Source organism: Ruditapes philippinarum, unplaced genomic scaffold (genome assembly GCF_026571515.1).
Source record: "Ruditapes philippinarum isolate M1 unplaced genomic scaffold, ASM2657151v2 ctg1589_1_1_1_1, whole genome shotgun sequence".
Classification (NCBI taxonomy): Eukaryota; Metazoa; Mollusca; class Bivalvia; order Venerida; family Veneridae; genus Ruditapes; species Ruditapes philippinarum.
In genome coordinates this window covers 140,259-168,084 of record NW_026852705.1, presented here as the reverse complement: position 1 = coordinate 168,084, position 27,826 = coordinate 140,259, and the positions used below count along the sequence as shown (strand labels likewise).

The 27,826-nt window shown below is 34.1% G+C and overlaps 2 protein-coding genes across 2 annotated transcripts; both read left to right on the top strand.

The window, feature by feature from the left end:
• Positions 1-657: 657 nt before the first annotated feature.
• Positions 658-9,404, top strand: LOC132721804 (BTB/POZ domain-containing protein KCTD5-like). Its single transcript, XM_060706180.1, has 6 exons — positions 658-1,093; positions 2,845-2,953; positions 6,096-6,187; positions 6,534-6,629; positions 7,197-7,322; positions 8,738-9,404. Exons 1-6 carry the CDS (start codon positions 872-874, stop codon positions 8,765-8,767), a joined length of 675 nt encoding a protein of 224 aa, XP_060562163.1. The 5' UTR covers positions 658-871; the 3' UTR covers positions 8,768-9,404.
• A 9,138-nt stretch (positions 9,405-18,542) lies between these two features.
• Positions 18,543-27,368, top strand: LOC132721793 (putative uncharacterized protein DDB_G0282133). Its single transcript, XM_060706173.1, has 4 exons — positions 18,543-18,631; positions 20,142-20,397; positions 20,852-21,126; positions 22,136-27,368. The coding sequence occupies exons 2-4, from the start codon at positions 20,165-20,167 to the stop codon at positions 25,099-25,101; spliced, it is 3,474 nt and encodes a 1,157-aa protein (XP_060562156.1). The 5' UTR covers positions 18,543-18,631; positions 20,142-20,164; the 3' UTR covers positions 25,102-27,368.
• The last annotated feature ends 458 nt before the right edge of the window (positions 27,369-27,826 follow it).

The following is a 27,826-nucleotide window of genomic DNA, read 5'->3' as shown; positions in this document are numbered from 1 at the left end:
TTAAATGTATCTGGAGGGCTTCCCCCATGGAACAATGAATCTGCATATTAGATGGTGGCTTGTAGCAATTTTCCATGTGCAAGTTTTGAATAAAATACAGGGCTTTACATTATCAAGAAAATTTCAGATTCTTACACATGTTTACAAGAATTATGAATAATGTAAGAATTATGTTTTAAGCTCTTGCCTCACAGTGGTTTTCTCAAGGTTTTGAAGGAATCGAAATGCTACAATCTATTTATGATCTTATTCAATATTTAGCTTCGCTACAAATAAAGTAATGCTGCTGTATAATAAATTCATTGTAAAGATGTCTGACATGGCCTTGTATGAACGATTGTTTATAACATAATATAATTTTGTTTATTCTGAACCATATATGTCCTAAGGCGAGTCTGCAACATTTTCAATTTGGCCGTGTTGGACTTTCTTTAAGGATTCTGTATTTATCTATTTTCTAATAGTAATGATATAACCAAGATGCTAGACCTTTAAATCCTGCCTTGTTGTAGTCTAGACCACAAACTTTGCTGTAATTCAAACCTTCTGCTCCTTCAACCAATACTTTATAGTGTTTCTCGAATTGTTTTGGGACGAATCGTCTGAGGACGAACCGTGAGCATTTGCTATCAAACTCGATTTACGTCAAACTGGGAAAATGTTATGAAATGTAACAAGTGTAGTAATTGGTTCAAATCAATGAATGAAAAATACTGATAAACATAGTATGACTTGATTTGTGATAAAATTTGTTTAATGGAACGATTTTACAGCTTTCTTACGAATTCTTCAAAAGGCATGGAAACATGACTTAAAAGGGTGTTCAAATTATTGTAAAATCTAGATGTTCTTGTGTTAGTTGAGTTGAAAAATGGCAGAAACTGCTAAAAATAAAACTGAAAATTGTGACTGTGCTACTGCAACCAAACATACCTCCATCCAACATTCAGAAGAAAATGGAAGGCGTAGTGAATGGATAAAATTAAATGTAGGAGGGACTGTGTTCATGACTACCAGAACAACCTTATCCAAAGACTCAAATTCATTTTTGTTTCGGTTAATTCAGGATGAACCTGACTTGAACACTGATAAGGTGAATAATATTACCACAAATTACCACAATCAAAAGTGTGAAAACGACTTTCATATGTAAACAGGACAAATGTCACTTATTTTTGAATATTTTCACATTAAATATAGTGTTGTCCTAATTTGGAACAGTACATGTATATGACGGGTTAATCTGATTAGATTTAAATAGTCTTATTTACTCTTAAGTTGTCATCAAAGAATTTGACAGTTGATTGAGTGATGTGTTAGACCATGTCGCAAAGTTCACCAGGTTAAAATAGAGGTGCATGTGCATGATTTGGTTGGATTAAAAGATGAAGCAGTGCTAATTTTTAGTCCAACTAATTGTACTGTGCGATGAGATACTCAGATATTGTGCTATTTTGTCACGTGTCAGGGCAATATCTCACTCTAGAAGCGAAATTCAGAATGAAAATATCTCTGAATCGAGCTTTGGCATGTCAATATGTTTTGACTATGCCAATTTCCAGTTGCTTGTCATTCCTGCATTTCAGCAATTTTTAGGGTTCCATACTGCCAGGAAAAAGGCAAGCTTGGAATTACTCATTTGAATTAGATAACTGCAACAGGGCTCACTCTGCTGTTAGCCATTTTATCCATTTGCTAACATTGCATTACTTTTAATTTGGCTACATAATTTCTTGCCCATGTAATGCCATTTTGATTTAATTTCGTATGAAATAAAAAAATGCAAATGCATCTAGACTTTAATATTAATTTGAAGCACTGTAGGTAGGACAAAATTGATAAGAATACACAAGAATGCTGAAGTTGGGAGTGATGTGAGGGTAACTTCTCTTGGGTAAGGGACCATGTCAGCTAGGCCCACATAGATCCAGGGTAGGGCCTTGGTATGGGCAAAGGGGTGAAACCCAGGGCTAGAAGCTCCCTGATTTCCAAAGGTACTTGTTGGTACCCAAGGATTAAACAACCAAAGAAAGCATACATCTGTACATGACTTGTTGAATAACATATATATATAGCATTACACTTATAGTATAGTATAGCATTAAAACAAAAGATAATAATAATCACAAAATAAAAGAAACAATAGACAGTATAATTGTTAATTTTATGTTGACCATGGAAAAAGAAAAATAATGTGAGGATATGTCTGTCCAAAAAGTAAAGAATCATTGTTTTGCTACTAAATAACTTTAATTTTGGTTCAGTGCTTGGGCTTTCAGTATCTGTGGGTACCAATAAGTACTTTAAATATGGCTGCCTGGGTACTGTCAACTACCCGGTATACTTAAAGGCATACTAAGTGTTAATTAATGGCATTAATTGAAGGAGAGTGGCGCTGTGGCTGAGTGGTTAACACATCAGACTAGGAATCTAAGGATTTCTGGCAGTATGAGTTGAAACCCTGTCAGGGGCAAGCTATTGTTTCCTTGTGCAAGAAACTTTACACTTATCTCTTAGGACTAGGACTTAGGTTGGTTCCAGGAATGGATTTGGGAGGGTTTCATTAAGCTCATAACTTTCAGCACAATTAAATGAGAGTGGGTAATCTTTCATCACAAATTGATTCTTGCAATCTATTGAGGATGAGAGAATTATATACTCTTAAATGGCTAATTTTAAATGAAAATCAAATTCTGCAGAATATTTGATACTCAATTGATACTCTACATTTTGTTTGTGTTAGAGAATAAATTGTCTTATATAAGTTTTTTTTAAATGAGTTCTATGTTGTGAAATTTGATACTTAAACATACATGTATACCAATAATATCTATGCATTGGCAGGATAATAATGGAGCATATTTGATAGACAGAGATGGAACATATTTTGGTCCAGTGTTAAATTATTTACGTCATGGAAAATTGGTGTATAACAAAGATTTGGCTGAGGAAGGTAATTAATTCTAATTAACTAATTTATATTGTTTATTGAGTAACAGTGTACAACTTTATCTCTTTAAAGCCATTCTCCCTCACCACAGTGATTTAGATGTTTTTGAAATAAAGGATTATCAAAAGATAACATTGAGCCACAGATATACATGGTGTTTGGGAGTCATTCAGTGATTTACTCCTTGTTTTTGGCTTGTGACATCCAAATTATAATGCTTTTCCTTCTTTACCTATATAATATGACTTTTAATGTCAGATGATTTGTAGTCGCTGATTTGCAATTTTTTGAGACCTAATGGAAGCCCGGGGTATATATATTTACATGAAACTAGATCATTTAGATTACAGATATACTTGCTTATTTTATGCTGGAAAACATGTTTGCATATAATGTTATGCACTTGGTTGTACATCTGTCTGTGAGTGATATAATTATTTTGTGTTAGCTCTGTTTCTTTTAAACTGATTTCAAAGGAAATTGAAACTACTTGGCAGAAATATTCACCATAATGAGGTGTGCAGAGCGCCGGTTTTAGCTTCATAAGATTGAGGTCAAGATCCCACTAAGTCATTATGATTTATGTACATGATGTATGAATTTCAAAATTTTGTGTCAGCTCTGTATCTTTTGAACCCTTGGAAGGAAATTAAAACCATTATTTGAGCTTAAAAGACAAAATATAATGGCCTTGCCAAGGGAGTCATTTAATTCATATAGTCTAATATAATTAAACACTGTGTGAAACTGCAACACTTAAAGCTTAGATATTTGGCATGAAGCATCGTCATGTGGACTTTTATAAAAATGATATAAATCATGCCCCTGATTCAATATTGGCCATATATAGAATTAGACTTGTAGACTTACATTTTTAAAGAAAACACATTTTGTTTTGTTTAAAACCTGCATTGCTCACAAGCTTAGGTACATTTGTATTTAGCATGTACAGGGTGTTCACTAGCCAAGAAATCCTGAGGGTCATTTTGACTAAGTTTTACAGACTATGAGGTCAAATCATGGGTCCATGATTTTAACAAAATTTGACCCTCCAGTTAAAATCCTGAGGGTCAAATCAGGCCTTTTGGAAATTTGAAGGGTCAGAGTCATTTCAAGGGTCAAACGGACACCCTGATGTATCATTGCCTAGTGGACCACTACAAAAGTAAATAGGGGGAGGGGGGGGGGTCACATTTATTGTAAACAAGTCTGTTGTTCCAAACTTAACGTTTGTAGAGCATGTAGTGCAGATCATGAACGTAGTGAAATACATTGTCTTTGTAAGTATTGATGTAAAGGGAGGTTATAAACATTTTCAGGAAAAGTTGGATGTCAGAATGGGTCTCTTCTCTGATTTAAAGATTAATTTTGATTACTTAACAGGTGTAAATTTGAGATGCTCTGATTAAAATTTGGTGCTTTTATTCTGCTATAAATTTTAAACTGTATGTGGCTACATGTATGATTTTACTTTAGCAATGAATCTCAGGTAAGTGATATAAGGCCATAATGGGTCAAACTCCTCACAGTGATTACCTCCCTTGGCAGAATTGTAATCACTGCCTTCAAAGACGTCACATGATGATGAAAGTCACATGACGTAACGTCGAAATTCAAATGTAAATATCAACCGTTGCAAAGAAAATCTAATTTTATTTTTCTCTTTCTGTTTTATTTTTAACTTTTAGTGCCTACGTTCGATATAGTTTATCAAAAAATTATTCAAAAGCTAAAAAATATAAAATATCCAAATATCGTCTCGGTAGAAAATAATCTCATAATTTTTTAGATTATTTCTAAATATTCATATTATTTATTTATTCATAAACATTGTTAAATAAATGAGAGAAAACTTATCTGATAGATAAAAGCAGTCGATAAAACAATTTTTGAAAAAATATAGTATATCAGAAATTCTGATATATCCACGGTGCATATCCATATCGGTACCCTCTTTGCGAAATCTGCTGAAACGGCACCCTCTTTGCACATGCACAGGCCACTCTCTGCTAAAAACAAACCAGCAATGGATAACAATCCAGTAAAATTTCAATATAATAAGGAAAGAAGGTATGACACGTAGAAAAGATGTTTACCACGGAACACTAGAATGTTTTATCTATGTGCTGATTTGTCATGTGCCCGTTTTTCATGTACTACAACTTCACAATAAGTTACAAAAAAATCGACATGTCTTGCTTCGCCCATCACCTCGACATACTTTTCGGGCTGAAATGAACCTGTGGCTTGATTATATATGCATCATACATATTTAGTATGTTTATTTACATATCATCTTCGGACAAATGGCAGTATATTGTCAAAAATAATTGGAAAATTCATAAAAACACCCTACTTTCTGTTTTGCAGCAGTTAATTGTAAGGTATGTAATATTTCTTACTTTTATGTAAAAATTACATACTTAATGATTATCGCAAATAAAAGCATATGTCGTGCCTTGAGGGTACCTATGTGTTAAAAAATGAGAGGGTACCTGTGATATAAAAATTCAAATGAAGAGAGGTAGCCTGTGCCGCTGCAAAACCGAAAGTAAGGTGTTTTTATGATTTTTTCATTTATTTTTGACAAAGTACTGCCATTTGTCCGAAGATGATATGTATATGAACATATTAAATATGTATGATGCATATATAATCAAGCCACAGGTTCATTTCAGCCCGAAAAGTATGTCGAGGTGATGGGCGAAGCAAGACATGTTGATTTTTTGTAGCTTATTGTGAAGTTGCAGTGCATGAAAAACGGGCACATGACAAATCAGCACATAGATAAAACATTCTAGTGTTCCGTGGTATACATCTTTTCCACGTGTCATACCTCCTTTCCATATTACAATGAATTTTTACTGGCTTGTTATCCATCGCTGGTTTGTTTTGAGCAGAGAATGACCTGTGCATGTACAAAGAGGGTACCGTTTCAGCAGATTTCGCAAAGAGGGTACCGATATGGATATGCACCGTGATATAGGGACCTTGGTGGCAGAGATCTACGCCGAAGAATTAAGGGGAGATCACTGTGTGGAGATTGATAATGGGTATCTTGTACTAGAATAGTATGATTAGATATCAGTCAACTTAATTCAGTTCTAAAGGTTATTGCATACATGTATATATATGTAATTATCAGGTATCTTAGAAGAAGCGGAGTTCTACAATATAACAGACTTGATCAAGCTTGTAAAGGAAAAAATCCGGGAAAGAGATGCAAAACAAAATCAGGTAAATATTTCAGTTTTATTCATATACAAAATCAAAGGCCCTGGTATCCTCATAATTTTTCAATAAAAAGGAAATACTAGACTAATATCAGAAGATGAAAAATAAAGTTAAAGAGCTCTTGAGTAAATGGAAATGCAGACATGCAAATGTGTTTACTGTTATATAAACATTACCTAGATAAAGAAATTTTCTTTTCTTTTTGGAAAAAGGGTATACACAAAGAAAATGTGATTGAAGTTAATTTTGGTTAGTGTGGATTCATGATACTTATCTTTAATTGTCTAGAAAACAGTTATCTATTCTACATTGATCAGTATATTATCATAATATTTATTTTTTATTGTAGACATACATGAAGAATGTATACAGAGTATTACAGTGTTCAGAAGAAGAATTGACACAAATGGTCTCTACAATGTCAGATGGTTGGAAGTTTGAGCAGGTTAGTTCATACTCGATCTCATTAAAATCAGATCATCGTTTTCGCTCCATTACTCTTCGCTACGAGCGTAGGGCAGTGAAGCGATAGTTAGGATATGATTTTAATGAGATTGGTTCATACTAATAAAGCAGTAATATTTTATAGGTGATATTAAGCTGACTGGTTAGCTCAATTGGTAGAACATTGGATTGTGTATTGAGCGACCTGGATTTGATATTCAGACGGCTCAGATCACTTTCAATGTGATTGATTATGAAATTCTCTCTATGGTCATTCGCACTGTACCTCTCAGTTGCTTGCGAATGTAAAGATAACTAGTACTGTTAAATGGATTGACAGCTTACCCAGGAACGATGCATTGGCTGAACTCTGGTAAAATAAATGTAGCCTCCTGTCATGGTCCAGAGGGTAAACAACCACAACCACCACCACCCATATGCGATACCCAGTATGTGATAATCTTTGCATGAATCTCTCCCAAACTTGTTCAAATGCCTGGAGACTGAAGCATTGTGAAGAAGATGCTCCTTTGCGTATGTTAATATAGAATTGTAATATGTTTTTCAGCTGATCAATATAGGTTCACAGTACAACTATGGTTCCGAGGATCATGTAGAGTTTTTATGTGTTGTGTCAAAAGAATGTCCCAATAGCTTAAATGGCCCGGAGGCTGAACCATCCGACAGAGCTAAGGTAACTTATGTTTGGTCATTTTAGTAATAACTATGTCATAAAATAAAAGTTTGTATTTGTACTTTTTATCCTATATTTATACTATATAGAAAAAACTTCTGAAAAACTGTTAGTTATTTCACAGAAATAGTTTTTGGGTAACTATCTACAAAGGTTGTTTAATAATTTCAATAAGTTATAAAACATTGGATGTTGGGATACTTTCTTAGAATGTATACACAAATCATTGACAGTCGTTTTCATTGAATTTGTTGGTTAGATTTTTACATAACGAAAAAATCATAAAAAAATTAGGCCTTTATAGGGAAACAAACATATATTTAAATTGCATCATTTAAAAAAAATTTATCATGCTATACCGTAAAATTCCTATTAAATGCCCCCGGGGGCTATACATTTTCCAAAAGGGGGGCTATTATTACAACAATTTTTTCCTAAATCCAAAAATCATTGAAAATACATTTAGTGTTAACAAGTGTTGGTAATAACATTAAAATATGTTAAGATTTTAAAGTTCATGTGATACATTTTTGTGTTTATTATGAAATAAAATGGATTCTGAAGGATTTGAATAAAATTACGGATTTATTAAAGAGTTCACCACTGATGAGCAGATTTCTTTCCATATCAAAAAGCCTGGGAGGAGGGGGGCTTTTATTAGGGGAGGGAGTTTATTAGGAATTTTACGGTATATCATGACAGAAAAAAATGGAAACACAGCTTTTACAGATATCAGTTTTTGCCAGATAATTTCTCAGCAAACACTGACTGCAGTAAGCAGAGTTATGCCCTTTGATCCCTTTTCATTTGTGCGAAACACAACTCCAAAGCTATTGAAGGAATTAACTGGGATTTCACTTTGTGAATGATCACTCTTAATTACAATTACATTTTATCATATTCTCAAACTCAGAATTAATACCGACACACACCAGTCCTATTATTGAGATAGTCCGAATATTTTGCAATGTACGGTCAAGCCTATGATAAACTTACACATCTTTTACCCAGTTCAACAAAACATGGTGATGCAATGTTATGATAACTTTATTTGCTGCAGACAAAATTTTAGTTAAGTTCACTATTTAAACTCATTGCAGACATAGCAAAAAATAGTTAAGTATGCCAATGATACAGGGTCCTATGTTACTTGTCTTGTGAACTAAATAGAACTGGTTTTTTTTTAAAGCTTTTAATCACAATTGACATCTATTGAAGAGCGCACCATGCATATCAAATGCCATCTTAAACTAGTGCTTTGTATGTTAAGTGCTGAATCATTTTTCGTCAGATCTTTTAATGGCATTTAATTACTATTGATGTGTGTTTTGTGAAATGCCATCATACATTAGTACTATGTATGTTATGTGCTGCTTCATTTTTGTCACTAATTTTATTGTCATTATCTTTTTCAGGTTTTACAGCAGAAAGGATCTCGAATGTGAACAATATTTAACTGGCTGTGTGATACAGTGATTTATGCTATAACTTTGTGTTCATGGGAAGTCACATGGCTCATGACTGTTACAAGCTGATTGGTTGTCTCCTTTTTTTTAATTTAAGTATTTTTTCATGTGACTATAAATTTTAGGTAGATTTGTTATAAAGTATTTTGTTAAAAGATAATTTTAGTCAAATATTTTGTTGTTTTTGTACGTAAATTTTTGCTGTATGATATAGATGTCTGTGAAGTAATGTTTTGTAATTCTTGCAAGTTGATTTTTTCTTGTACATGTACTTGTATTAGTACAAAGAACTGTGCCTGATTCAAGTTTTTATATTTTAGTCAACTAAGATTTGAGTCAGCACAGAAAGATACATGTAGCTAGCAGGCTGACTTTTTATTCAGAACTGAACAATTAAACTGAAACAAAGAGAAAGTGTATATTAGTATAGGAAAAAGCACGAGTGCTAAATCATGTTATCATTAAAACATATTAGCTAGAAAATGGTTTTTATTATGAAAAATTTCAAAATATTCTTCTTAGAGCATTTTGACTGAAAGAAAAATGAACAATTTATTGTACTATTAGAGGCCATAAGTAAGTTATCAAAATGTCTGCCATTCACAAGTTGTATGATACAAGTTATAATCACTATTATAGTTTTAATCAACTAAATGAATAAACTGTCCTCAGGTCTGATATGACTATAACCTGGCGTAATTTAGGCGGTACTGATGCAATAAAAGCGTAGAATTCATGACAGTATAATATTTTTAGCAGTTCATACCAAATATAATAAGTTATTCAGGTTTGGAATAGGAACCTCCTTGTACCAAACACTGCCATTTTAGAAAATTATGTTTCTGTTCCGTACTTTTTCTGTTGAAATCGACTGAAACACAAAAATAAAGCGAACTGATCATTTCTCTTTGACAATTGATCTTGGATGAGAGTTTAATCGTCATCCAGCTCTCACCACCAATTTAGAAATCCTGTGGGATAAGTAGTTGTTCACTTAAGGAGAAATTGGTTATAACTGGTTAGTTATCCAGGAAAGCCAGTTAGGTGGACTGACTGCTGAGATATGATCAAAACGTGTTGAAATGAGGTAAAAACCAGACAAATATGTAAAGTAAAGGAAGCAATTTGTGAGAATCAATGTACATTTATTTGTAGCAGTCGAAGTGCATGTGAAAACAATAAAATTGAAATTTAATCTTTAGGAGTGTGCCTGATCAAAAAAAGATCAAAAACAAAAAATTTCCAACAAGTTTGGTAAAATTACACATCATGTGGCAATGAAATCTATCATAGTTCATACCATATTATATTTTTCACTTTGTAAAAATATTTTTTCTTGGTTAACAACTGTCTGTTTTAAATGGAACGTTATAATGTAAAATTCTATCATTTACCACATTTTTTGCTTAAACCTGTCTGAAAATGATGCATTGTAAATTGGTTAAAACACTGGATAAATTAGACAAATTTTTATACAAATATGTTTTTATATCTGACAAAAAGTATTTGACAAAAATATACATTTTGCTTTCCAAAATGGCCACATAGTATTACAATTTAATGAAGGTTTGAATCCCAGCACTGTTACTTGTAATGTGAAAAAACTTGATTTTGATTGTTAAAGTTTGATTTTATTTTTATGCTAAATGTTTTCAATGATTTTCATATTCAGGCTATCTGAAGAAAATGTTTAAATTGAAATTTTCTCCACTGAGTAGTTTGTGTATACACATTGTCTTTATGTATGCACTTTGTCTTTGTGTATACACATTGTCTTTGTGTATGCACTTTGTCTTTATGTATACACATTGTCTTTGTGTATGCACTTTGTCTTTGTGTATACACATTGTCTGTGTATGTACTTTATCTTTGTGTATGCACTTTGTCTTTGTGTATACACATTGTCTTTGTGTATACACATTGTCTTTATGTATACACTTTGTCTTTGTATATACACATTGTCTTTGTGTATGCACTTTGTCTTTGTGTATACACATTGTCTTTGTGTATGCACTTTGTCTTTGTATATACACATTGTCTGTGTATGTACATTATCTTTGTGTATGCACTTTGTCTTTGTGTATACACATTGTCTTTGTGTATACACATTGTCTATGTGTATACACTTTGTCTTTGTGTATATCCTCATAAAACTAGTATCCACCAGCAGTGGAAGTCAAACTGACAAAGTGGCATGCAAAGGTATCTTAGCCTGAATAGGGCAATTCAAGTTTACCCTTGTTTTAATGGGGGAAATGCACTTCTTTTTTGTGGAGTTCCTGGTAGACATAGACTACATGTAGGCCACCTTTTAATGTCATCAACATTATTTTTCTCAAACAATTCTCTTTCTGAAACATTAAAGTTCTGCTTTAACATGCTTTACACTATTCCTCTATAAAACAGATTAATAATATCTGTCATATGTTGCGGTTTTATCCGTCCCGAGGGGACCCGCCCATTGGGCGGTAACGAGGCTTGCCGAGTTACCGCCCATGGGCGGGTTACCGAGGGACGGATATTCTGATCCAAACCGCAAACATATGTTAGATATTTTTTCTTGCATATTCTGCCATATTATTTCATATTTAAAATGGTTTACCTCAATATGATATATGTTCATGGAAATTAAAGTCATTTCACCCATAACTATTTTCTTACAATAGCGTATGAACTTACAACTTAAATAACAACGGCGAAATGACGTCATCCTAAGCACATATTTCTCTTCTAAAACGACGTCATTTTAACGCGGTTCATCCATAAAGTGCGCTAAAATGACGTTGTTGTTTGGCACGCGACTCATCTGGCACCCCCCATGCCAGATGAAATTTCCGGCATGGGTAAAACTCACGGAAACGCCAGTCTGCTATGCAAGAAAGGACGATCAAGTGCACTATTACACGCTATATGCACAGCATAAAAAGCAAATGCTTACATGTCATATGGCAGTCTTGTATGATGTCAATAAACCAAATGATGTCATAAAAATTACTTCTGTACTCACTTTAGTTCAACATATTTTATCATTTCTCTTTTTTTATTGGCATGTTAGAATGGAAATAGATATTAATTTGTCTTGCATTATAGTATAATTACGCACGGTTTAGTGCTCAAATGCTTTGTAATTTTATCATTCAGGCCCATTGTCATTCATGATCATATTCCTGCACACTTGAACTTGGATTGTTCTACAACAATGCACTCTAAATTGATATATATGCTCTTAACTGGCAGATATTTTGATGACTCATTTCTGGCCACTTCAAAATACTTGTTTTTAACTAAGGAAGACTTGCATTTCCTCATAATTTTATTTTTTATACTATATTCTTATAACGATACATCATTATCTTGTAAAATTATTACATTTCTAATTGTAGTACATTTTCTTATTAGCTCACCTTAAAACTGAGTGCTTAGAGGTGAGCTTTTGCGATTGCATGATGTCTGCCCTCTAGTGAGAAGAAATGCAGTTTTCAAGAACCATAACTAGCTTTTGGATAATTCTATAGTTATTGCCCTTTATAATTTTTCATATTTCATAAAGCATAATTTTTAAGTTAATATGCAATATCAACATTAAAGACAAATAGATCTTATTGAGGACAAGTGCATTGAACACAATTCAGCAGTAAATTTTTTTTTTATATTTTAAAGCCGAATAAAGGCTGTTTCCCCTTGTCCAAAATAGGTATATTTTCTCCCTAAAATGCTATATTTTCCCCTAAAATGCCCTGTTTATATTCTTCACTAGAATCATGGCTTAACAGCAGCTGACATCTTTCAGCTACATTGTAATTGATAAATTTAATTGACAGAAAGCTGTCACTATAGATAGCCTTTTGCTATGTGCCATGCATGTGAAGTCGAATTGAAATTGACAAATTCATAAAATGTTTGAGTCAATTCCAATACAAGTTGTTGGAATTTGATTTCAGGGTTTTTCCCCTTTTCTGACTTATTATGCTATATTTTCCCCTTCAGAAAGCCTTGGGTTCTTTACAAAATTGAAAAAAGAATCAGTAAGAACCATATTACTCTTTGATGCATTATTTCGTCCTCATGAATAGTTAGTTTAGTTTTTGTTTGCAGTATAATTTGAAGACTTTAAGATATATCATAAGGGGACTGTGGGAGGTCATGTTAAATCATTGATTCATTAATCTAATTCACTTAAGGAGGCTATTGACCCCGAAATAAATAGAGATAACAATATAGAAACCAAGTTGTTAGTCTTTTCACGTGATAAACTCCTGCTGTTGTGTGTATAAACATTTAAGATCTCTCTATAGCAATGGAAAAACACAAATATTTTCCAGCCATTTATCTCAAGTGAGCAGTATAGGGCTACCATGGCCCTCTTGTTATGTAAAGATTTAAAACTTTCTCCAAACAACATGTTAATTTACAATAAAATAAAAAAACAATATAAAAAGAAACGATGTTTATTATATATGCTGTGTTTATTATTTCCTCAAAAAAGTTACTTTACCGGGATTTTTTAGCCCTCTTTTGGTTGGCGTTTCCTGGTTTGCCACTTGTCCAATAAGGTATAAATGCTTCTAGTGTCCAAGTGAAAGTCAAGATATTTACATTTTACCTTAAATGTTTTATACTTTCCTTCTATTCCAATAACCCTCTCACTTTAGGGAATGTCCGTATATATATATATTCTTTGGACTTAAACAGTAGCATAATCGTACAACAATTATCCAATAACAATTTTGAAAATAATCATTTTTGTGTCGCCTCTACGGAGTAGTGGCGACATATAGGGATCACTTCTCCGTCGTCTGTCCGTCTGTCTGTCCGTCCGTCACAAAACTTGTCCAGACTACCCCTCATAAACTACTGGTGCAATTTCAACCAAACTTTACAGGAATGATCAGTACCAAGTCTAGTTGTGCATATTGTCAGCATTTTCCGGTTCAATGATTTTTGTCAGAGTTATGGCCCTTTAATAATTTTTCATTTTAAAGTTTGTCCGGACTACTTCTCTTATACCACTAATGCAATTTCAATGAAACTTTACAGGATTGATCTATAGCTCAAGTCCTTGCGCATATTGCACGGGTTTTCCGGTTGAATGATTTTTGGCCAAGTTATGGCCCTTTGATAAAAAGGTGTTTTTTTCTGTGTGTTGCCAGATACACAAAAGCTTGTCCGGACTACTCCTCATTAACTACTGGTGCAATTTCATCCAAACTTTACAGGAATGATCAGTACCAAGTCTTGTTGTGCATATTGTCAGCATTTTCCGGTTCAATGATTTTTGTCAGAGTTATGGCCCTTTAATAATTTTTATTTTTAAAGTTTGTCCGGACTACTTCTCTTATACCACTAATGCAATTTCAATGAAACTTTACAGAATTGATCTGTAGCTCAAGTCCTTGCGCATATTGCACTGGTTTTCCGGTTGAATGATTTTTGGCCCAGTTATGGCCCTTTGATAAAAAGGTGTTTTTTTCTGTGTGTTGCCAGATACGCCAAAAGCTTGTCGGGACTACTCCTCATTAACTACTGGTGCAATTTTATCCAAACTTTACAGGAATGATCAGTACCAAGTCTAGTTGTGCACTGTCTGTCTGTCTGTCCGTCAAGTGTCACAAAATTTGACCCAACATGAAATTGGCCATCATGAGGCGACACATGTGATTACTGATCGCTCTTGTTAATGTATTTAAGAACGAAGTTTTATTTCGTACTTACTGGTTTTCTAATTGTTTAACAGGGCGTTCGTGGCCGATCTCTTTGACTTTTAACCACTTACATGGCCTATCACCATGTGGGTCACAGTCCGTCAGGGACTTTGAATTCTTGCATGTATGGAAGCTATCCATGCAGCTAGCTTACGGAACGACGGTGGTTCTACTCCGGTGCAAGACATACGGTAATGCACGACGGGGCACCTCACATGTGGTCTTCATCCGGTAAAGTGGCCGTTTGACCTCTGTGTTGGTGCTGGGATGTACTATATCGTATGTTCCAGGTTGGTGCGACATAAAACACAACAGCAACAACAAAAAAATAATGTGATTGTTTCATCTTTAATGAGTAATATATTAAACACAGGCACAGTATCGCACCTGGAAAGAAAATATGACCACTTTGATAAAAAAAACCTCTGTGTTCATCTTAAATGTATGGGAAAAAAAAGAAAAAAAAAGTGAAAAATATACTATAATTTTTTGTTTGTTTTTGTTTTTGACACATTTAAGATGAACACAGAGGTTTTTTTTATCAATGTAGTCATATTTCCCAGGTCCGATACTCGTGTCTGTGATATTAAAGTGGTTTGTTGAAACAAATACTTGTTGATAGCTTTAATATGCAAGACCAATCGGAATAGCAAACTTCGGATAAAGCCACAAATGTAATGACCAACTTTTGGCGTAGGTTCGTTAACTTTAATGAAATTTATATGTAGAAAAAGCCTAAAAACTTACATACATAATTATTATAATACAAGTTTATTCTGAAAAAAATACATAAAATACAATACAACAATTGAGCGTTGAATTATTTATTTATTTATTAAGAATTATTTGAAGTCATTTAATGAAATGAAAAGAATTTTACCACAGCGTTTTAATTTAGAATGAAAATAACTTAATAAATAATAAGATATTTTCTATCAGAAATTTTATCAAATAAACAAATATAGAATTTATAATAATAGAAAATTGGTTAATTTATACTTGTAACAGAATAAAGACGAAGTGATCTGGAGAAAGATAGTTTGTGGGATTTTTGAAGAAAATGTTAAAAACCAATGTAAAACTTTTTTTAATTTTTTATATAGAACATTGTTGAATTGTCTTGGACGTATCCGTGAAGTTTTGCTAATAAGCGTACGTTACGGATTCAATAGAGAATATTTGTTTGTTTTGCATGTACAAGATTGAAATATAATTTCACTGAGTGAACACCAGATGCAATATTTTCACGAGTGGCGTAGCCACGAGTGAAAATATAATAGCTGGTGTTCACGAATGAAATATATTTCAATCTTATATGAAAAACAAATAAATTTTCTTTTTATTTCATGCTTTTTAAGTGATTTTAAGTATTTTTTTTACTGATTTTGCCGCGTAATGTCGCGCATTCTCCTTTGTGACGTCATCACATCATGACGTCACGTCATCAATTTTGAAATATAGATCTAGTTCTGTTAAATTTCTCTTATTTTGTTACATTTTTAACATGATGTATGGTGATGTCGACTTTCTTTACCTAAAGAAGCAAAATTTACGCATGACGGCATTTATTTCTGCCTGTTATTCCATTTAGTTATGATTTTCTTTTCATCCGCATTCAGATATAGTTCGGCTACAGTGAAAATTATATTTTATAAATTTCACTAGTGGATTATCAGAATATAATCATTTGATATATTACAATAAAACACTGGAAAGCATAAAATAATTTGATTTAATACAATAGCAGAACGGAAACTAACGACAGTTGACGCTTGCGCGGGCATTAAGTATAATTTTCCCGCGGTCATGTGACAAACAGTGCACGGCAAAATGAATATTTAAGGTAACAAATAATTTGACCCGTGACATGTACATAACAGGTATGGGTTTAACATACGTTACAAAAGTTAAACATGCAAACCTAGTTGAAAATACTTGTATTGAACTATATAGCATTTTCTCATATTGTACTAAAAGCCACAAAGATGATATATTCGAAAGATTAAAAGTAAAATGTACATTATTTGCTGATTTGTATGTTTTCACAAACCTTCTACAACACACGTCCTACGATTTCTTTTTATAAAGATATTCAGATTGTTAAGGAATCATTCTCGTTAATTTACAGCAAGAATTAAAACATGACTGTAAACGAAAAGAAATGAAAAAAAGACAGCTTTTTTGAATATAAGAATATTTAACAAATAATAATATTGTCTACAAGAATAGCAAAAATTTCTTTTATTTCAGTAATGGCAGGCGTTCAATTTCAGAGAGAAAAATATAAGAGAGAAAGAGCCAATCTTACTTATTATAATAACTCATTTAGCACTGAACACAATTTTCCATTTAACTACTACTTGGTTGGATTCAATCGAAGTATATAAAGATGATATGAACAACACTTTAAGTGGGTTAAGAATAAATGCGAAAGGCTAAAAACTCACGGTAGATTCACATATCCAAACACATTCTAGACTCTAAAATATTTTTTAAAAATTAATGACTCTGGCAAAAGTATAAATCTTATATATTTTGTACCATATAAGAACCTTGACAAAAGTATAATTATATCATGTTTTGTATTCTCGTAAAAATATTTCTCTAACATGTAAATGAAGTATCAAATAAGGACTCGAACATAAGTTAGATTCTTTCATGTTTTGTATCAAATAAGGACTCTGGCAAAATTATAACTAATATTCTGACATTCTTTGTATCTAATAAAGGACTTCGGGCGAAGTGTTTCTCTGATATGTACATGAAGTGTCAAATATAAGGACGAAGTATATCATTCGTTAATTAAACGATCACACTAATTAAAGCAGATGTGTTGTCTGAGAATAGCTGTTAAGAAAAATGTATACGATTAGATGCAATTCAATAGATGACAGCAAGTTAAAAGAAAACAACGAGACTGAGATAACAAGATGAAAGCAATTCTGACATAAAACTGCCTGGTAGAAGGGATGCAACTGCCAAGTAAAAAGGTCTCAGCTGGAATTAGCTTGTAAGAACACAGGTAGACCATTCCACTGATAAATATTTCTAGGTAAGATGTATAGAGTTAGATACTGAGTCCTTGTGTCTGGTATCAGGTAGTTCAGATTTCTGGTGGGTGTCAAACGGTAATGGTCAACCCGAGGATGGGTCACTTAATTATAATTGTTTTCGATTTTGTAAAAAAAAGTTACAAAGTGGGTCCCTTCGCCTAAATATTTAGCACCCCCAATGGATTTTAGTTCTTGACAAGTTTATAAGGAAATATTACAAAATAGTATAATATATACTATATAATATAAGAACTCTGCCAAAAGTATAATCCTAACACGTTTTGTATCAAGGAAAAGACTATGGATAAAGTATATTTCTAGCAGGTGAATATATAGTGACAAGGATAAACGTATAATTACTCTAGCTGGGATTTACAAAATTCGTATGGTGGCTGATTTGGTACGCTTTTGTGCGTCGCGTTGGCGCAAGCAACAACACGACAAAGCGCCAAACGGCGCGTTGTCGCGCTGTTGTCTTGTCTCTAGCGCGACACGCCAAACGGTGCGTTGTCGTGCATCGTGTTGTCGCGATGTCACATTGTCGCTTGGTTCCAATTGAAGGATTGGCTTATAAGCCAGGCGACAGGGCGACATCGCGGCAACGCGCCGTTTGGCATGCCGCGCTAGAGACAGGACGACAATACGACAGTGCGCCGATTGGCGGTTTGTCGTGTTGTCGCTAGCGACAGGATGACAAGACGAAAGTCCGACAACGCGCCGTTTGGCGCTTTGTCGTGTTGTCGCTAGCGCTAACTAGACGATCAAAAGCGTACCGAAGCTGTTCAAAGCGTCGAGTCTATACCGGGCCGTCGCCGCAATACGAGCCCCCAGGGAGCCATGCGGCGACGAGTAGGAGGGCCGTCGTGGTGAGCGTAGAAGCCCGGCGAGTGATCGCGGGTGGAGCCGCCACGAGTGCAGATCTTGGTGGTAGTAGCACGACCCACATTGACACGTCTTTTCCTTGACACAAAACGTGCCTACTGACATGAACTACTGTCAGATAATTTATACGCCTGCAACCTTAAAGTGCTTTTTTTTGCACACTTTAATTTTTCTTACGTTACGCCGAAATGGGAAAAAAGTGAAAGGTATAAAAATTAAAATTGTGACCATTTATTTTGCATTTTGTCGCAATAAAAGTGTTTTACAACAGCTTATGATATTGATTATGAATGTAACTTTGATTAGGGTACAAATGTTAATTGTTTAGAAGTGAACACTTTCTTTGGGTGTGGTATAAAACACTGTAAAACAGACACAGACCAAGGAACTAGAAATTAGTAGAATTAGAAAGTAGAAAACCATTTTAAAATCCCTGGATAAATATACCAGGAGAATGTTTTTTGAATATATCTCAACATACTTATCTCCACTTTCTCATAAATCTACAGAATCATATAGGTTACAGTTACTCTGCAGATTCAGTAGAACAAAATAATTTTGCACCGTTCTGAGTCATTCAGTGATGCCTAATAATTGACTTATGCAATGGAGCTAGATTCTGAGATATTGTTTAAGTATAGGATATTATTTATTTTATAGGATTTTGCTTGTAAGTAATTTGAGGGCCGGCAAAAGCTTATGGCTGTCAATGACAGTTCGTTCAGTCCCGGACCAATGTTTTGGGCCAAAATGTCAGATCCTTCGCGGGAAAAAACAACAACAAAACACGAATCACTGATAAGCAAATTGACACTTCAACTGACCCCTTATGCAAGGCACAGTAATTAATATACAAACATGAATTAACATATACTTAACAACTGGACACTGTTTATTATTAATAATTGGCATTCACATGGCTTTTGAAGTTTACCGTTTATATATATGTTTATAAATTCAAAATTTAATGTCACAACTCAAATAGTTTAAATATTAAGATAGCATGACTTGTGACACAGTTCCATTGGGACCAACTCAACCAAAATTATTTTTGTTTTCAAAACAAATGACGGTGATCAATGTGTTTTTAGAAAAATCAAGTAAAATGAGACTGATCAATGGATAATTAAGCTTAGTTGTGAACACAATCTGCATGAATTTATTTATTTATCAGATAAAAATGCAACTGAAGACTTATAACAACAACAATTATTGTTTATTTTTCATTTGTCAAATATTAATTATTCATATTTTATGTACAACTATCTGTCGGTTTAATAGGGCATTTTTTGTCATAATTGTGAAGGGGCCTGGGTCTGTTCATTTTGTGAATTATAATTTCTGACCTGTGTAAAATCTGCTTCAAGTCTGTACATTAACCCAGTTAACATGTGCAAAACCATTTAACTTGATTAAACTATTTCTGTGCTATTGCAATTGGCGTAAATCAAGTTTTGCCGGAAGGTAAACAATGTATTTCCCAATATTTTGTGAAATCTCTCTTGAAATTGTGAATTTTTTTCTGCCGCTTTGTGAAAAAAAAGTGCAATTTTGAATTGTGAAGGGGCCTTATATCGGCCCCTGTTATAGAAGGAAAAAATGCCCTGGGTTATACGACAGGTAGTCAACCTTTAAACTTAAGATGCACAGATCTTTGTAAAAAAATTATTTTCCCAATCAATACTGGACTAATACTGCAAATATTTTCATTTTCAGGATGATCAAGTGCATCAACAACAATGTCACGTTACGATATTGAGAAGTTTGATCCTCCCCCAGACCCTGATCTTGTCTGTTGTATATGTCAGTGTGTATTAGACAAGGCTGTAGAGTGCCCATGTCGACATGTGTTTTGTCAGAGTTGCATCGAGCGTTGGCTCTCAAACCGTCACACCTGTCCAACATGCAGGAAACGCACACGCAAGCAGGATCTCAAACCGGTCCTGCCATTGGTGCAAAATATGCTTAACAGGTAAAAATACAAAGATTTTTTTTTAATGTGAGGAATCTATCCACAGAAAGTAAGAGTGTTCTAATTTAGATGCCAGTATGTTCCTGTAATATTGCAGAGAGGCACTAAAGGTTTCAAATCACTATATTACTTTTATGGTGTTTGTGTGACTTTAAACCAAGCAAACAAAACAATTTTATTTATTCTTAGTGATTTTTTATACCCCACTTTTGAGGCATATATCCCTTTAGACTTAAAATAATATTTAAGATGATGGCTGATGCATGTTAAAGTTTGTCATTTCTGTGCCAATTTCATGCTGATTGCATAGAAAATTATTTTAGTTTTTCTAGTATGTTAGAAATATTAATTAATGCAATGAAACATTTCTTTACATGCAAATTACTGTAATGAACATGAGAGTACATGTACTAAGTTTTAAATGTTAGCCTAGGATTTCTTAATGTATTTACAGGCTTTTGATGATATGTGAGTACAGGGACAATGGTTGCATAGAGAAGATAATGCTGGAACATTTTGAGCGACACATCAAGAATTGTAGCTATGAGATGAAGACATGTCGGTTTTCAAAATGTGGTATCAGAATTCTACGCATGCATCTTGATAAACATGAGAATGAGGAGTGTGAGCATAGAGAGATGGTGTGCGAGGGTGAATGTGGACTGATGATCCCTCTCAGTGACAGACCATCTCATAACTGTGTTGCTGCCCTTAAAGCTCACATTGATGGTAAGAATTTATAGCTTAGTCACCAAAACACATAGCACTCAGAAGTAAGCTTTTGTGGTCATCCTGTGTCTACTGTACAGTGTATATATTGTATTTGCATTTTTTTAAACATCAGCATCTCTTAGACTTATGATTCAAATATGTTAAAACTTGCCTTGAATGTTGCGTGCTCAAAGTTTGTCAAAATAAACAAACATAAAATATGTTTATGGCAGAACTTTGATTGCCTTGGCACTGATAAAAAAGTCATTTTGTCAGTTTTGATAGTTAGTATGATGCATCATCAAATAGTTGTCAAACAGGATTATTCAAATCCGGGCCTTGTGATAAAAAAGACTCTGTATTGTGGGATTGAGGTGTATTGTAGGATGGTGTGGAAGGCCGGATAGGGGATTTCGATGAATTTTACATAAACTTGCATAAAGATAAAATCATAAAAAAAATCTTGAGAAAAACCATTAGACCTAGTGGTTTGATTTATGACATTAAAACTATATTAAAAAGACTGTAGTAAGTACAAGTATCAGTATCCCATACTTATTGTGGTCTTAAGCCAGGTGAGCGACATCAGGGCAGTCATTGTACTCTTGTTTCATAAAATTGTTACATGTATCTATAGAGAAAAAAATCTTCTTAACACTTACGAAATTTTTTCAACTAAACCTTACACAGACCTAGTGTCATAAATTGCCTAGTGGCTTAGTGTAGAGGTTATTGAGTCAATTTCTGGCAGAAAACCTAGTTTTATGACAATTTCCAGTCATTTGTTCTGAGTTTCATCTATTTATATTCTAAGAATATCTTCAATAGAATTCATTGGTACAAGAATTTTTTAAGTGGATGTTTTGCCTAATGAATTAGTCTTTAGCTGTAATAAATTGTTGGCATTGTTGTTTATTTAACTAATTGTCATTTAATTTAAAAACACATCTGCAGCAAAAGAAAATGATAATACCTTTTTATCATTTGATACTGTTAGTTCTAATTTATATATGATATTTATTTACAGAGAAGAATAGAATGATTGAGCAACTGAAGGTGAAGCTGCATGAACTAAACAACCTGTCACAGTCACTGAATGATCAGCTTGTGGAGTTGCGACAACAACTTAACGATAGGACTCATATTTTCAGCTCTGCCAGCTCAGATAGTAGTGAAAGTGATGTTACTGATTTTATGTCTGATGATCTCAGTAGGGACTCATTTAGGGATTCCTGGTTCGATAGTGCAGCATCCAATATTTCCGGAGACATAGGGGATAACGCTGACAATACAGCGAGCAATGATGCAAATCAGGGTAATAACAACACTGCAGGACACTCTGAAGGTTCTGATGTAGTTGAACAGGTGGAGAGAACGGTGGTAAATAGTCTGTTTGAACTTTCTTCAAGACTCGAGCGTGTTCGTAACCAAATGAGAGCAGTACTCAATTCAAGGCTTGTACAAGATCAGAATAATTTGAATGATGAAGTGAGAATCCCATCAGCTGCAGAGCTTGATGCGATTGTTAACAACAGTAACAATGATAACAATAATGCTGCTCCAGCTAATTCTGCAGCAAATCCTGCAAACACCAGTAACGTTAATGATTATCAAAATGAGTACAGCTTTGAAAGTCAACAAAATAGAGATAATTCTAATACTGACACAGATGCATATTATGTTACTGATGAAGAAAATAATATGAATAACACATATTCTTATGCAAATGATAGTCAGGGGAGTAACTTGACCGCAGAAAATCAGCCTGCTGTTACGGCTGGTTCTGATGTTAGTGATTTGAATTGGATATCAGATACAGACACCAATTATACTGCAGATATCCATTCACCGAATACTGCACGCTCACCTTTTTATGAAAGATATACTCCATTTAGAAATGAAAATCATAACTATAACAACCAGTATATATCAGAGCATGTTATACTCTCTCAACCCCCTGATTCTCCCTCGGACACAACAGGAAGTTTTTCAAGTATTCCATCTACATCATCTGTTGCCTTCAGTCCTATGAGATCACCAGGCCATGACGATTCTGTTCATGACTCCTTATCTACATCACAAGCTTCAAATGACCAGCCTAGTCGAGATCCCAGTGAAAGAGGTTTCACATCTTCAGATAATAACACAAAATCCCCATGCAGCTCTGTTCCGAGGTCTCCTGATTCGTGTAGAAATGATAACAATAGTGAGCATGGTACATCTTTTACAGTTTCAAGTCCGGCACATTCTGTATCTTCAATAGCCTCTACAGTCAGGGATCAGAGTTCAAAATCAGAAGCTAGTCATTTAAGTTCAGATGAGGAGTACTGCTCCTCGCGCAACAGAGATAGTCCTAATCATGATAAGTCAGGAAGTAGTGCAAGTAGTTTACTGAGTTCTAGTGATTCTCCAGATTCAGATATAGATGACGTTAGAAATGTAAACTATTCGCAAAATGACAATAAGGAAGAAAACATTGGTGAAACCAGCTATGTTGATAGAAGTTTAGATTATGAACATGAGGAGAGTCATGAGGATATTGAAAATACTGATCATTGCTCGGAAACAAGTGCTGATGATATTTTACAACTCAAAGAAGAACACAATGAATCTGACAATGTTGAAGATGGTCAACATCATGATGATACTGATTTTATAGAAGAAGGGCATGTTTCTAGATGCGAACCAGATAGTACCCAAAGTCCGTTGGCCATACAACAACATCAAAAACTTAATTCATCAGGTGGCTCTGCAGGAAGCAACCAAATATTGATATCTTCTGCAACTGAATCAACAGATTCTGAAGAATCTGACTCATTGAAATATTTAACTAAACGTATTAGACGCAGTGAAAGACATACAGATATAGATTGTGCTGGGAACATAAACAATAGTGAGGGCGATCATCATATTATTAACAATGAAAGCACAGATCCTAGTTCAACTGTGGACAGTGGTTTTATAACTGGTTCAAACAGTCCTACCAGTGTGAGTCAACCTGTGAGTACTAACAAAAAACATTCTGGCCGTAAAAGGAAACATAATGGTAATAATGAGTGTGAAGAAAATAAGGAAAGAGTAAGTGGAGATTCATCACGTAATAATAATGATCAGAAAAGTCACCCTCACTTATCAAGAGAACCAAACACACTATCAGAAACAGTATCAAATAACTTGTCATATAGTAGGTATGGGTTTAAAAGAAGAGTTTATGATAACGACCATAATACAGTGGATAACTGTAAGAAAATGAAAGCCAGTGCTACACAGCATCTTAATACACAAACAAATCTGCATCGTTCTAGAAGCTCTCCGCCACGTAGTCGTCAATCATGGAGAGAACCAACACATCATTTGAGGAGAAATAGAGCAAGTGTTAATAGATGGGATAGTCAGTCAAATGACAATAATGGACAAAGTTTAAACGTTAAGATAGATTTATCATTGATCAATTATTCGGGACATCTTGGTAACGAATCATCATGTGCTACTATACCGACTGCTACCGTAGTACATAGTGCAAATATATCCCCAATTCCTACAGCTTCTACGGTTAAACGAGAAACAGCATTGACAAACTCAAGGCAAAATCTGTCAGATGAAAATATCAAGTCAAGTACACCAAAGCAAGAAGACACAACAAAAAGAAGTAGCCATAGACAACGTTCATCTAGGGCACAGAGACATCACACAGAGTCTCTCTGTTCAACACGTAACACAAATAACAATGCCAGTCCAGTAAGAGGAACACTTAATAATACAAGTAGTCGAGACTTTCCCAATTCTTGGCGGGACAGTTCTGATAGTAGCTCTGATAACACATGGGAACCAGCTACTGACTGTGACGAGATGGATGACAGCAGTACAGAAGGGGATGATGGGTTTGAGACTGAATCGAGTTATGAAGTTCAGATTCCAAAATCAACTGCAGCGTTGCTGGAGGAGTATGCATCTGATGAGTCTGACGAGAGCTGGACTGTTGGCATGAATTAATTAATAAATATGAATTATGCGGAGTAGCCATGTTGTGATTAATGTCTTAATTGTATTGATTAGAAAATAACCATTTAATTTGACACCAAGTGACTATTATAACCAAATATGCATTGTTATGCAACTTTGTTAGGTTGATATGATTGTTGAGTGTGCGTGGATGAATATAAGTACATTTTTGTTAATATATAAATGAACCAGGAATTTCTTGTATACTCAAGTTGTGAGGGGCTATTATGGAATCATCTTGTCCGTCAGACCATCTGTATACACGGCAATCAAGTTTTGGAGACTAACTCAAAGACTATATGAATAAGGGGGTGTCAAGTTGTAACTTCATATCTATAAACTGAGAAGATCTTATTGAGCAGAATTGCGATTTGTAAGAATAGTTAATTTTTTTATTGTGTTTTGCCATTTGAAATTTTTCCTTATCATAACTCGAAGATTAAAGGAGGTATGGAAATATAGATATAGAAATGCGTTGCTTATAATCGTTATTTTCTTCAACATAACATAGGATTTCTAATTTGTTTCTTGTCCTGACCTTAACTCGCATACCTTTAAATGAACCAATATGGACCATTGTTTGTTGATGGATATTGTCGGAGTAGTATATAGCATTGAAATAATTCAGTACTTCATCGTGTTTGAGCTCTTGCTGTTTCTTAATTTTTCCTACTTTTTTGCCCAAAATTGTAATTATAACTTGTTAATTTATATAAAACAAAATGCATGGCATACAACGTTGCATAATTTTATGACTTTTGCTACACTTGTGTAACAACAATGTATTTTACTGGCTAATATGGAACAGTTTTAAAAACTTTTGGACACCACAAAATCTCAATTTTAGAAATGAGTTGCATAGGAAAATTATTTATGTGTCACGGTCTGCCTGTCGGACAGACCAGCCTCGGAAAATGCTTGATTAGTCGGGCTGTTGTTCCAATTCAACTGTACAAAGCATACATTGCATCATCAATGGGAAGGGTACCATCAAGATCTATTGGTTTTAAATATTTTGCCGCATTTTCATTTCTGCTTTCTTAACTCTGTTTTCTTTTCTACGTACTTCTGCAAAATGATTAAACATTTTACAGCTTTGGTTCAACATTTACGTTTAAACTGGTAGGTCTCGCAGTGACATACACTGGCACTATTTACCCGTCGTATGACTAGTGCTATGTTTGTTGCTGTCTGTTTTTCTATTTTGTGGTTTAAATGCTGCTGTGGAGGATTTCTTGACTGCATCTGATTGGGTGGATTGGGCTTGGCCACTTTAACTCATTACCTATGTCTGACTTGAGTGCAATACAAAATACATCTTTCTGGAGTTTATTGATCAGTTTTTCTCTAATACTGTGTGCCCGTACACCAAATACTATATGATCGCTTTAGGATCATCTCTTTCCCCAAGTTCCTTTGTCAATAAATTCAACAATTTGATAAACTCCTCAAAGGTTTGTCCATAAGCTTTTGTACACGATTTAAACCAGCATCCACGGGTATGTTCGGTTGACATTGGATGCATACTTTGTGTCGGAGCCTGTGTAATACGTCTGTAACTGTTTTCGTTCTTCAGCAGAAATTGTCCAGGTTTAGAAAATTTGTCTTTCCTTTTCACCGACCTAGACTATTTGCTTCCTCCGTTTTGTTTCCCAGTAATCCTCAAAACAAAGTTTGATAAGTCCCTTGCTCCCCAGTCCATTCTTTGATTTATGTATGCATTTATCTTTTTACAATGGTGAAAATTACAAGAAATATTTTTAATATATCCACCTTTTTTCAAACATCATGTTTAATGTATGATACCGTGTCGAGGATTAACGGCACACAATATATAAATTCTAGTTGTTTATTTTCATGTTGTATAATTACTAGTTCTTTTAAATAGGTTTACCCATTTCAGCAAGTCCAACAACGTTTTGCTCGTAAATTATCCCGAAGAGTTTAAAATTTGAAGTTGAAAGTTGTGCTTGTTGTTTACACTTCTTTCATGTAAAAAATGTTTTGTTTTTTAGATTTAGCTCGATGCATTTAATTGTGAAAACTGAGATATTAATAAAGTTCTGTTAAGTTACGTCTTGTGCTATTTGTTAACCTGTTACTGCATTGTTTGAAGGTAAAGGCTGAATTAATACGAAAACATAGAATAGAGATTTTTTATTAAGACTTGCTTATGATTTGTCTTTAAAGAAATGCAAATAATTTATTGTTTAAGAAGTTGTAACACCATTACATGTTAATAAAATGTGTACAATTTCCTCTTGAAATTTGTTTTATTGTTTGAGCAAAGAGTATGTAGAAATTAAAATGATTACTTAAATTACTGATTTTGTAGCTGAGTACAGATAAATTCTAACATAGACATGTATTTGTATTTATAGCACGACATTATTGTTGTGCTTGTTGTATTTTAGTTCTATCTATTAGGCATCTTTCTTGTCGGGTGGTTCCAGTACTCCTCACTTGAATACTGTTGAAATGAGGCCTGCTTTATAAACTTGTCTTTTGACGTTATATCTATGATATGCAGGCTTCATAACCTCAGATCCCCTTTCAAAATTCTATTTTATTTAGTTACGCCCATTGTTTTCTCGTTTAGGGCACACGCATTTTAACCAGGTTTTCCGAAGGAAAAAACTGGTTATTAGATTGAGGTATGTCGGCGGGCGGGCGGGCGTATACAATTTCTTCTGTGCGCAACTCCTCCTACATTTCT